General features: G+C 39.7%; 1 protein-coding gene and 1 long non-coding RNA gene across 3 annotated transcripts; one reads left to right on the forward strand and one right to left on the reverse strand.

The window, feature by feature from the left end:
* Positions 1-1,278: 1,278 nt before the first annotated feature.
* LOC112452010 lies at positions 1,279-3,782 on the reverse strand. Its single transcript, XR_003040449.1, has 3 exons — positions 3,343-3,782; positions 3,197-3,279; positions 1,279-1,364 (listed from the first exon to the last, which is right to left on the reverse strand). It is a non-coding gene; the product is annotated as an uncharacterized LOC112452010 (long non-coding RNA).
* Positions 3,783-4,577: 795 nt separating this feature from the next.
* LOC112452009 (HMG box transcription factor BBX) lies at positions 4,578-11,912 on the forward strand. 2 transcript variants are annotated; one of them, XM_025011996.1, is made up of 8 exons: positions 4,578-4,754; positions 7,513-7,713; positions 7,868-8,320; positions 8,431-8,612; positions 8,836-8,958; positions 9,043-9,150; positions 9,302-9,621; positions 9,924-11,912. In XM_025011996.1, the coding sequence occupies exons 1-8, from the start codon at positions 4,728-4,730 to the stop codon at positions 10,010-10,012; spliced, it is 1,503 nt and encodes a 500-aa protein (XP_024867764.1). In that variant the 5' UTR covers positions 4,578-4,727; the 3' UTR covers positions 10,013-11,912. The 2 variants fall into 2 exon arrangements, with proteins under 2 accessions (XP_024867764.1, XP_024867763.1); XM_025011995.1 differs by lacking the exon at positions 4,578-4,754 and adding an exon at positions 4,941-5,329.
* The last annotated feature ends 414 nt before the right edge of the window (positions 11,913-12,326 follow it).

The raw sequence follows: 12,326 nt of genomic DNA on the forward strand, positions 1-12,326 counted from the left end.
AGAACGATGTTTTCCTAAAGGATTAAACGAACTGAAAGTCATCTATTTCGTAAGCAAGTTAGAGTAAGTTAGCAGTATACTCACAGTGTGAGCTATACTGTTTGTGAGTACGACAAAAAAAAATAGAACTGAAGGCGTCAAACGCGCAATATAAGATTAGTTCAGGTAAAAATACATAAAAACGCGCGAAAATATTTTTAAAGAAACAATAAAGATATGAAATAATTAAAACGCGACGTAATTAAAAGTATCATCGTGGCAGCAGAAAATTTAAAATGTAAAGTTATTGCGAATTATTAGGATTTTAATTAAAAAATGCCGTTCTCTTATAAAAAGGAATATCGGTAGACGACGAAGATTATTACAGGTAAACTTTCGAGCAAACTTAAAGAAATCTGATAAAGAATTTTGTTTGAGTCGCTCGGAAGGCCAAAAAATCATCCAGCCGGATCAAAGGCATGCAGATCATAGCGCCCGATCGCTATGAGACAACGGATGCCAGAGATTGACTTTTATATGAGTTTACATCGTACGGGGAGGACAGGGAAGAAGAGTGTATAAACAAAGGGTAACACGTAAATTAAATTCCGCAATATTCGACAAGAAAGACACGTAACTTGCAGCGGATTCGCTGCCTAGATCGGATCGTCGAAAAAAAAGGAGCAATCTAGTAATAGGTGCAAACTGCAAATCTCATCAATTTACAATAATCACAAATATATTAGTTACAAATTTTAATATTTTAGATTTACTTTTGTAGCTATTTTTAAATTACATTTTAATTCATCCTGGAAATAAAAGAAACTGTTTTCATTTAGTATGAAAAAAATTGCTTTGTCATTAAATTAAAGAATATAAAAAATAATAAGTGAGAGAGAGATGTTATTTTATATGCAATTTAAAATATATATATTAATTTTCCTTTCACTTCTGATAATGAATGTAAAAATACTATCTATATACATATGTATATATATGTAGATGAATATACAAAATATAAAAATTGTCAAGGGCGAAAAAAAACGTTAAATTCATTCCTGTTTTTGACATTAGACATTAATATCAATCATATCATAATAAATATAATAAATTAAAATCTAAAGATGTTTCTTTTTCATAGAAAACATGAATGTGGGAAATTGTCATAAAGGAGTAAACAAACTCCAAAATCGGAGGTAAACATGTTAACAGATTTCTCATCCTCTTTATCATTAATTATTACTTTAAGATCGCACGACTCACCGAATCGTCGAAGTTCTGTGATTCAACCTTTCGTTCCTTCGCTGCGGGACCGCCGCGACACCATCACGATTTCGTCAAAATTCCGCTGTGACGAACGGCACAGTTCCACCAAGTAGTATAATCTGTAAAAACAATAATATTTCAAATAAACTATATCCGTTTATCTACGATCTACGCTAACGTCGCACGTGCCTCTTTCGCGAAATAGGCTGTCGCCAAAAGCGGGAATGACGGATTCATCGTGTATAACGCGATCGAATAACTACAACCGAGTTCGTGCAAAATCTCTGAGAAAATTACTTTCCCAGGGTGGATCAGTTTCGAAGAGATAGCTCGCGATTTATTTGCACGCGCGGAAAGGAAATCCCTGTTTCCCCCGGGGGAACGCATACCAACGTATACCTCATTCATTCTAATCCGGATGCAAATCCATGGCAAATAGACGACGGGATGACTGCCAAGATCCCCCCGATATTTATTAAGACCGGCTCTGAAACTCTGAACCCGACTGTCGTATTTGCGACCCGCGATTTGAATCCAGACAGTTCCTAGTCTTCCCGCGCGGGGCGCCACAAACAATTCGAGCGATTCAAATGACCGATCCGAAGTGCAGTCGATCAAAAAGTGAGCGGGAATTTCCACCTTATCGACTGTCGCATAAAAATTCTAGCGACACTTTGACGAATTATACATTATATATTTTCTCAAAAGTATTAAATATTATGAGACAAAGAAATAACTGAAAATTTGTTCTCGAACGTATTAAATATTTTCAATGAAAATCATTTCTCGCCTCGTCAGAAAAATTTATATTTTTCCGCTTGTATAATGCATGCACGTTTGTGCATAAAAAAAAACAACGTTTTAAGCTGAAGCAAACATAATTATTTCCGTTCAAAACGCGGCTGCAATTATGACGAAATGAATATTATCAACAATGGAAGTGGTTAAATATAAATATGCCTGTTATCGCGAATGACAATCGGACGAAGCGTAATCATTACGGAGTGGAACCAAGCTTAAATGTTTGTCGTATAGTTCGTGCCTCGCTATCTACACATATGTGGTAAACAGAACGTAAATACGTACGGACGGAATTATATCGCGCTCGAAGGAAGATGTCCAAGAAAAAGAAAACGCGTGGCGCGTATTTATTCATATTCATGGCCGCATTGCACATTATTGTCGGTGTGTGTGTGTATATATGTAGAAAATAAGCACGTGGCACAAAAACTGATATATTCTCCTTATTTATAGCCGTATCGCGTTGGAATAATTTAGCGGATGACAAAAGTTGTCATTTTATTTGCGTGATTAGCAGAGATTTTTTTATTTTGATACGTGCGCTATCATGATGATATTATCGGAGTGCACTATAACGTAAACTTGAACGTTAAGGTGATCTTAAAGCTGTGATCCTATCCGGTTTTTTTCAGTTTTTTTTTTAGCACTAATCTTTTAATTGGCTTTATAGAAATGCAAAATTCTTGTCTAGAATTAAAGTACGCATCTAGGCAAAATCGCAAAATCTAGGTCATGGTGGTCGAATTTATATGTGGTGGTCGTCATAACAAAAAATATTAATTTTTTTTCGTTCCCGATATAAATTCGACCACCATGACCTAGATTTTGATGCGTACTTTAATTCTAGACAAGAATTTTGCATTTCTATAAAGCCAATTAAAAGATTAGTGCTAAGAAAAAAAACTGAAAAAAACCGGTCAGGATCACGGCTTTAGGATCACCTTAAGAACCCCAGAATCTTAAGATATATTTTCTGTGAAATATCATGTTATTTCTTTAATGAATTAAAAGGAAACGTAGTAGAGCTTGAAGGGAATAAAACGAGTCGCATGACGAACTGTCCCATCGCTATCGTCATTATCGTCATTGATAAATGATCTACGTTAAAAAGCATAAAAATACTGTTTTTTTGTCAACGATATATTTTTACCCTTTTATTTTTAAATATATCACGCCCAGCGCGCACAACGGCCAAGCGACAGCGTCCATTAATCTCGAACCTTGCTCTTTATCCTGAAACAATAAAGACACGTATAATGCGTGGACGCGTGACGTATATCTTATATATATACTTACACAATCCTTTATAGTCAGTGTCACACGAGATTATCGATGTACCGTCGATGCCTCGCGTCAGTGCGACGAGAGCTCTCCTAAGCCTAATCTGTTTCGCCCCAAGCCAATTTCCTCGGATATCTATTCTCAGCTTTGTTCTCATCAAAAGCGTAAATAACAGATACTCCGACGGGAGCGAGAGAGAAAGAGAGAGACAGAGAAGGGAAAAAAGCGATAGGGAGAGACGGAGAAATAGATAACGCTATTTACATGCCATTCTACGTTTCTTATCCGATCTTTCTTTGAGAGAACACCCGAAAAAGTGATTCATTCGCTCGCTCCCTGTCCTTTCCTCTCCCCCCTCGCGACTAAATTCGCCGAGGGGGGCCGGGCGAGTAGCGACGGAGACGGCGGCGACGGCGCGGTGACGGCTCTAAATTTGACAATCATCCGAACGACAGCTGTTGCGTCGACGCTGCGCACGGCGATCAGCTGTTGCGGCGTGCGCGCGCTGCCTAGGGACTTTCGCGGAGGCGCGAGCGCGCGTGCGCGCGTCGATCTGCGGCGCGCGACAATTCAAAGGGCCCAACGGTGCGCGGAACTCGACGCTGGCCGGAAACGCCGACGTGAATTCCCGAGATCGCTCGCACCCGGCCTCCCGGTGTGGAGATGACGGCGAAGACGCGCGAATCTGCCGTAGCGAGACGCAGACGTGACGTCGACGGTCGCGCGACGTTTCATTGAAAAGCTCGTCGGCGAAGATATCTCCGGGATTCCGCGATCGTCCGACGATCGCGGTTGCGCGTTGGACGTTTTATTCGTCGCGCGAGCTTCGTTTCCGGATGATGCGGGAAACGAGGGAGAGACGACAAAGAGAGAGACCCAGACGGCACGCTTGCCTAAAAGACTTCATAAAGATATCATCAAAACATCTTTTAGATATATACGTGTCTAAAAAACATCTTGAGGACGTTTTTACGATATTTTTTTAGACACGCGTGTGCGTCTGGCGAGAGAAAGAAATGAGGAAAAAGAGAGAGAAAGAGAGACGTAGAGCGAGCAAACGGACGTCACACGCTGTACACTGTATCCTACGAGAATTCTCTCTCACGTGGGCCGAGTGCGGTGTCCGTGTGTCAAGCGTGCGCGTCGGTGGGAAGCGGGACGAGGGCGGAGGAGGGGAGAGAGCAGTGCTCGCGCAAAGCGCAAAGCGTGAGAGAAGGACGGTGGCGGGTGGACGTGGAAACGAGCGAGAGGGAGAGCGCGCGAGCGAGCGTCACGGCGAGCGACGGAGGAGCGATCGAGTCGGTCGTCGGGCGGCGCGGCCAGTGTGGAACGGGCCTTTATCTGTGCCCCGTCGTGTCCGTATCATGCGCCGCTGAGTGAATTGTCAAGTGAAATCAGCAATGGCTGCCAACGAGCAACAGCGCAAGGTGAGCGAGCGCGAGGCGGCCGCGCGGATTTCTCACCGCGCGCCGGCGGTGACCGAAGCGGCGCGGTCTCGCGCTGCCCCGTCGATCCCGCGGGACGAAACGTGCGCGCGCGGCGCGTCGCTTTTGTGTCAAAAGTCACGACGCGCGATCCGCGATCCGTCTCTCGTTTCTCTCGCCGCCGTTTTACTGTGGGGAACGCGACGTATACGTCTATACGTCGAGACGTTCTTCCGTCGTTTTTGCGCGACATCGACGGAAACGTGCGACGCGAGGCGACGGTGGACGAGGACGGAAACGACGTTCGTCGTGACTCGTCACGTCGACGAGGAACGGAACGACCGTCGACGACCGAACATTGAACGACGGACGACGGATCCCCGGGATAAACGTTTCCCCCTCGCGTGCGCCCCCCTCCCTCCCCCCGCATTCGCATTCCCGGATAATCGCACGTCTTCATTCAAAGATCGCGCAATCGGTCGCCCGTATTTACATCGGTCAGCCGAGCAGCTGTCAGTGCGCGACGAACGGTGCGATCGCGTCCCAAGATGCGCGACGAGGATCACGAAGATCACGACGTGAGTGGCCGTGTGCGTTGTGCGTTTTTCCCTGGTTTTCCCCCCCGATAAGACGAAAAAAAGACTCCTCCGAGAGAGAGATAGAGAGAGTGAGAGACGACGACGACCGAGGAGCCGAGGAGTCGCGCTGCGCTCTTGTTTTCTTATCCGCTCTCTTGCGAGGGGGTACCCCCGCGGCCGCGCGGAACCTTTTGCTGACGGTGCAATCGAGGCTCGAGGCGCAGCGCAGCGACGAAATAGAGCCGTAAAGCCGTTCGACGCGAGCTCTGGCGTTTCAACGCGTGACAGCTCTCGGGGCGCTGCTCGAATTCCCGTCCAACGGGTATACCGTGTCCCCGTCTCCTTCCCTCGTTCTTTCTTTCTTTCTATCTTTCTTTCTTTCTTTCTTTCCGCCTTTGCGCCCCTCGGGAATTCCTCGTGGACGCTCGTGCGAGAAATCTGGCACGAGGAGGGACGAGCTCTTTCCGGGGCGGTCGCGCGATATTTCGTGCTCGAGTACAAAGCATATGCGACAATTTTGTCTCCGCGACACTCCGACGTCGAGGGAATTGTTCCGGCGAGAACAACGTTGCGAGGATCGACGATCGAGAAGGAATTAAGAAATCGCGGCGAGGGGCTGCGATCTGCGATTCACTTTCCGTCCGCCTTTTGCGCCGATCTCCTTTCTCACGGAAGTTCTCCCGTTCGATCGTCGGGAATCTCGCCTTTCCGTCGTCTACGTCTCGGTACATGTGTTTGCATTTCCCGTTAATAAACGCCTCGTTCTTTTTTTTTTCCCCCCCAGCTTTGCGGCCGCGAGTGTCGAATCGATTGCGGGGATCGCCGCGAACGGTACACGAATCATCGCCGCGCGTTACGAGCCGAGCGTTAATTGCCGTACGCTACATCATCAGCGTACGGAACGCTTCGTGTTGGCTCCCTGTCACGAAACGTCCGTGTGTCATGTCATCGTCGCGGATAAGCGCGACGGCGCATGATTTGCATGAGAGAAGGAACCTCGCCGATCGGCGCGGCCCGAGAGAGAAAGAGAGAGACACGCGGATTTATCGGCCCCGATGCCTTCGATCGCGGACGGATAAACGGACGGACAAGTTTCCCCATTCACACGGCCCCGTGTACGCTCTCCCGTTGAGACATATGTCGCAATTGTGCCGCACATGATCCATTTTGTGTGCAACAGGACTAGCGCTTTTCCTGCCTGCCTGCCTGCCTGCCTGCGCTCTCCGCGCGCGGCGAAACTTTCTCGTTTATTTTCGGCCGACCGCGGGGATCGGGATCTGGTAATCTGGTTCGCCAGATCCACGAGAACGCGTTTCCCATTCTTTTTCTTCGTTGCCTTCGAGCTCGGGGTCGGATAAAATCGGCTAGATGTGGATCAATGTCGAGCGCAAAAGTTTCAACCGGGCGGATACGCGACGACCCGGGATACTTGACAAGCTGTGTCACTTTAAAGGCTGTGTCACTTTAAGGCTTCACCGACCCAGCAACATGGCTACTTATGGCTATGATGCAAAACTTGATGATACACATGATAGATATTTCCTAATGCAGGGGAGTGGGAACGGCGCATTTTTGTTGTTTATCTCCGAACTTGTCAAACGTGTTGCCTAGAATATCCTAGTTTGCTAATAATGTTATTCAGGATGTTAGAAGTCACTGGTCACAACAAAAATTTTGAATACGTTTATGTGACATAGATATTTCACTGTGATTAGAGACAGATGAATCAGGATTGTGCGAAGACTGATCTTTTGTTTTTTTGAATTTTACATATAATAATTCTTACTAAAAATAAGCCATATTTATTTTTTCAGTGATCCTTTGTCTTTCTCTCTCTTTCTAAATAAAATATATAAGAGAATAAATGATATTTTAAATCAAAAAGGTATTGTGAAATACGCACAATCTATTATTGCATCATGTTATATAGATGTTTCTCGTATATTTATTACAGTGTTTATTTGGACGCAATCTGGATGTATGTTCATGAATCATTCTCATTTAAATAAGAACATGATACGAATATACGTCTTATTATTGTGTGTTCTTTGTCATACGTTTTTAATATGTACATGAATATAAATAAATGTCACATGTGAATTGGCTATTATTTAGTTTTTATTAAATTTTATGTATTTGTCTAATATATATAATGACGCAAATTATTGTGTGTAAATAAACAGGAATCGCGTGAAGCCAGGGAACCAGCCCATCATGCGAGACGTCCCATGAATGCATTTCTGATTTTTTGTAAGAGGCATCGCGGCTCAGTGCGATCTGGCTTTCCGCATTTGGAAAACAGGGCAGTCACCAGAGTCTTGGGTGAATGGTGGGCAACCCTTCATCCCGATCAGAAACGTTCCTACACAAATCTCGCACAGGAAGTAAGGATAGTCGTATGAAAAATTAATGAACCGGTTATTTTGCAGAATAAAGTTGTACCATATCAAGAATAAAATTATTTTATCCAACTACTATTAGATCTATGTATATATAGAAAGACAGATACAACACGTAGCATAATTATTTCTTTTTCAGTACAAGGATGCATTTCTAAACGCAAATCCTGACTTCAAGTGGTACAAATTACCAGCACCTCCGCTACGTACTTTAAATACTAGGCCTACCAACAAGAAGCAAGAGTCGAGTAGCGGTGTGCAATCCACAGATAGTGTCAAAACTGAATATGAGTCTTCCGATTGTACAAAATCAGACAGACGGGACGGACAATCGATTCAGCCAGGCAAATTAGCGGACGAATCGCAGATTGGTGGGCTCAGTTCTCTCTTTACTCCTCAAAAGTCAGAGGTGTCCGAGGAACAGACCGTCAATGGTATTGCAGAAATTGATTCTGCCCCACCAAAACCACCCAAAAAGAGGTATACAGAATCACCTTTCCAAAGTGATCAGAAGAGGGACTGCAAGACAGACCTCTTTGGCGAAAAGAAAAGAAAAAGAGCTGAGTCAAACAACAACGAACAGCACGAAACGGTAAGAATCGAGCTGCTTATGAAGGTATAAGTTTAATTGAAATATTTTCAATTGTAATGGTATATTGTTAGTATCTATGCAGTATATAATCAATTAAAAATTTATTTTAGATCATAGAAGATGATAAACATACGATAAATTCTTTTGTGACAACACATACACAACCAGAAGAGAATAATTTTCGTAGTGAAAGGACATGTAAAGGTTTACGTTACCAAAAATTTCTTGCTGAGCAGAATATCGGGCCTTCGGGTCAACAAGGCAAACGAAGGCGAATAGTTGGAAGTCATGGGTAAGTAATTAAAACTTTTTTCTTGAGATACGGAATAAGGTCTGTTCGTTTTTTAGCTGAACGTCTTGCACAGTTTATCTTTTCTCCTTTTCTCTCCAACGTGAAAAGAAAAAGAGGAAAGATGAACCGTGCAAAAATTCAGCTAAAATAAACAGGCCTATATCTAACTTTTATTATCTATTTTGTCATCTATAATGTTAAGAAATACATTTTATTGTTCTAGACACGATGAACGTCCAAATGAAAGAAGAAATTCAATTTCTTCAAACGTTAGTGAAAAAACAGATTCCTTAAGTAGCGAAGGAGGAAACAGTTCTCGTGGAGATTTAGAACATCTTGTAGAAAGGTAGCATATTTCTTGATATTTTAGGTTTTTTCAGGGCATGTGGGTAATCTTTTATACATAGAAATAATTTGAAAATATATTTAGTGCTGAAGGAAAAATGGAAGCTTCCAAACCTGAAGATACAGAAACTGAAGGTGCCGAAGATCAAGTGGATTATGGACCTTGGACAGCACGTAAAAGATTTCGAGCCGAGTATGTTTTTCAGAATTATTCCTGTATAAATAACATCTTACATCTTATATTTTATTTTAATATATTTTATACTATATTAGATACATTTGATAGCTGACATATTATAAACAGTATATTATTCAGTGTGTTATATACATAAATATTTTTGTAGAGATTTTAATTTGGAGAAGAAAATCGAGGCATTGCCGTCTTTGAGTCTAGAGGAATTTCAAGAAAAGAAGAAACAGCAACGTACGAAAAAAAAGAAAATTTTGCAAAAATTCAATTCTTCAGCTAACAAGAAACATCAAAATAATTCGTCTTCTGGTAGTCAGACTCAAAGAGTTAGTACAATAAATGAGAGTTACGAGGAATCAGAGAAAGCCCATCTTGTTGGAAGCCAGAAACGGAAAGCACGAAAGCAAAGCATCACACGAAATGCTGCGGCAATAAATTCTACCAAACATTCTGAGGATCAAGAACAAAACAAATGTAAGTAATTTTTCTTAATAAGTTAATTGAAAATGTGTATTAATATGTGCTTTCATTTATATTAATGGTAATTTTATTATAGTTAGAGAAAATATACAAAGTACATTTTCTTTTTCTGTATAATTGTCAGTATACCGCAGATAAAAGCCTTACTGCAATTTATTTTTAGATATAATTCATGTAATTATTTTTATGTCGTTTAAGAATTCTATGTTAATCATTAGGACATGTTGATACTTTTATTAAATATTTAAATTTGTATGTATGACATAAGCTTTAATTGATATTTTGCACATTGATAGCTTGGTGCGCATCTCCAGATCTTGAAGCTCTAGCGTGTCTTGCAACGGTTGCCGCCAATAGAACAAAACTTACCAAAAATAACGCTTAATTGTGTAAGGTCGCACTATAAAAACCAAAACTTTATTAAGTTTTCTCCATGCAATTTCCTATCACCGGGACTATTAAAACATACTTTTTCAAGTGCTGTTATAAACGATACTGCTACAGTATCGATAACATAATGATTATTGTTAATATCTTTATTGTTAATCTTTACTATTACAAATATTAATATTACGACTGCTATTGACTATAGATTATTCCATTATTCAGTATGTGAGGGACGTATTCTTTTTATTTGGAATAACAGTTTTATCGAAAAGATAGGAAGGTAAAGGATATCTTTTTTTACAGTTTATTTTGTGAAAAGTCATTTTCTAATTACGGTTTGGAATAGATATATTACTTTATTATTTATGTTTCTCCTAGTTGTACATAAAACAGTTAAGTTATCTAGTATAATTGATTATTTTAATGCAAATAGTAATTATTTTGTCATGTGTTACTAAGTTCGATAATTATGATAATATCCTTAATTATCCATACCTTTATCTATTCCTCGTTAAAATCTTCATAAGAATTTCTATGAATCGTAATAATGCCAACAATAAATCTGATTAGATAATGCGAAGCTGTGACTATACGAAGATGGATTTAATTAAATGGATAGAACAGGATATGAACACGCATTGTACATTCTATTTTTTCACGAGGAAGATTTATATATGTCTTATTTTCTTAACTTGTTGCTATTCTTTTATACATACAAAATTGCATACGTGAATTGGCATGATTGAGACGATTTTACTGGGCGCAAAGTGTGACTCTCGAGAAGAATTTATTCTCATTATTATTTCCAATAATGTGTAGAAGCGAAAATATATTTTACTTTACTTTTTATTTTATTTTATTCTATCAGCATTCGATGTACATAGGTATAGGTGCAGTATTATATATAGATACGAGATGTGGAATATCCTTTACGATCCGACTTGAACATCAAAAAGGGTATAATCAAAATATGGATATATGTGCGACCATTGTTTATATGTTATACATGCATACACGCTATACACGCTATATTACACGTGTCAGTTTAAATGTTTATAGATTTTCAAGTGTATACACGAGTGCATGTTAGATGACTATCTCTATGTACTGAAATACGCGTATATTCGTGTATGCATGTAATAGAGTGATAAGACTACTTGCATATGTGAATGTATATTTATAATATTTATATCAGCTATATATATATATATATACACATATATATCTTATTATATATACATTGTATATTTAGCGTTAAGACCAGAGGATGCGACTTTGTGCTCTGTTTGAGAAAGTAGAGACTTGTCTGTGATTTTGGCTAAAAAGGAGTTATTAATATTTTATATTTTTCTAATGATTTTTTTGTCTTTTCCTTTTCTCTTGTATTTTCATTCTCTATGACATGTATAAAACTCTATTTTTCTCTTTTTCTATACGTGTGTGTATATAAAACTCTATAATTTTATTAACAATTTAACTTTGTGAACTCTTTGTGAAATGGATAGGAAGGATGTAACGTTACGCAACGTTATGTAACGTTAATAGGTTTCTCCGTAGTTTGCAAAAGAATGTACTGATTATATTTCAAATGTGCCTTGAAGAGATATGAATATAGTGAAATAACCGACCAACAATATATTTTTGATTCGTTTCGCTCTTCTGACCGCATTTTGGCTTTTACATTTGTACCTATCGCAGTATGAGACTGTCTTGCTGCAGGACTTTACAATCGGGCTTAGTTGCCAATGTATAAAAGATCGGACGATTTTATCGAAATCAGGGGAGAATGTTTCGAATTTTACTGCACAAAACATCTATGTACCTAGCTTTAAAAGAATGTATAATTTACATGAGTCTATATACGTGTACATATTATATACCACATTTATATATGAATAATAAAGATATAATATTTTGATGTAATGCCTATGTGATTTATAATTGTGTAGCCGGTCGTGAACTCTATGATTATTTTATTTATTATAATCAGAAAAATGTTTTTTACAGAACGCTGCAACGTGTATAATATTTTGTTGTTACAAAACTTATAAGTGGCATAATTAATTTTGGAATAATTATGGATTCTATAATTTTATTCAGAATTATAAAAGCATGCATTATTATTATTACTTGTTCCCGCTACGAGGACTTTCTTTTGATAAATTAAAAAAATAAGATTTCTAAAATTTATATAATGAATGTTTGGTGTGATTTGCGTGTGTCCACTTTCAATATTAATATAAAATAAATATATAAATAAATATGTGCAATATATAAAGATGAATTTATTAAACAGGCATTGGATAACTTAT

The sequence above is a fragment of the Temnothorax curvispinosus genome, unplaced genomic scaffold (assembly GCF_003070985.1).
Source record: "Temnothorax curvispinosus isolate PA1 unplaced genomic scaffold, ASM307098v1 QBEX01002865.1, whole genome shotgun sequence".
In the NCBI taxonomy this organism is placed as follows: domain Eukaryota; kingdom Metazoa; phylum Arthropoda; class Insecta; order Hymenoptera; family Formicidae; genus Temnothorax; species Temnothorax curvispinosus.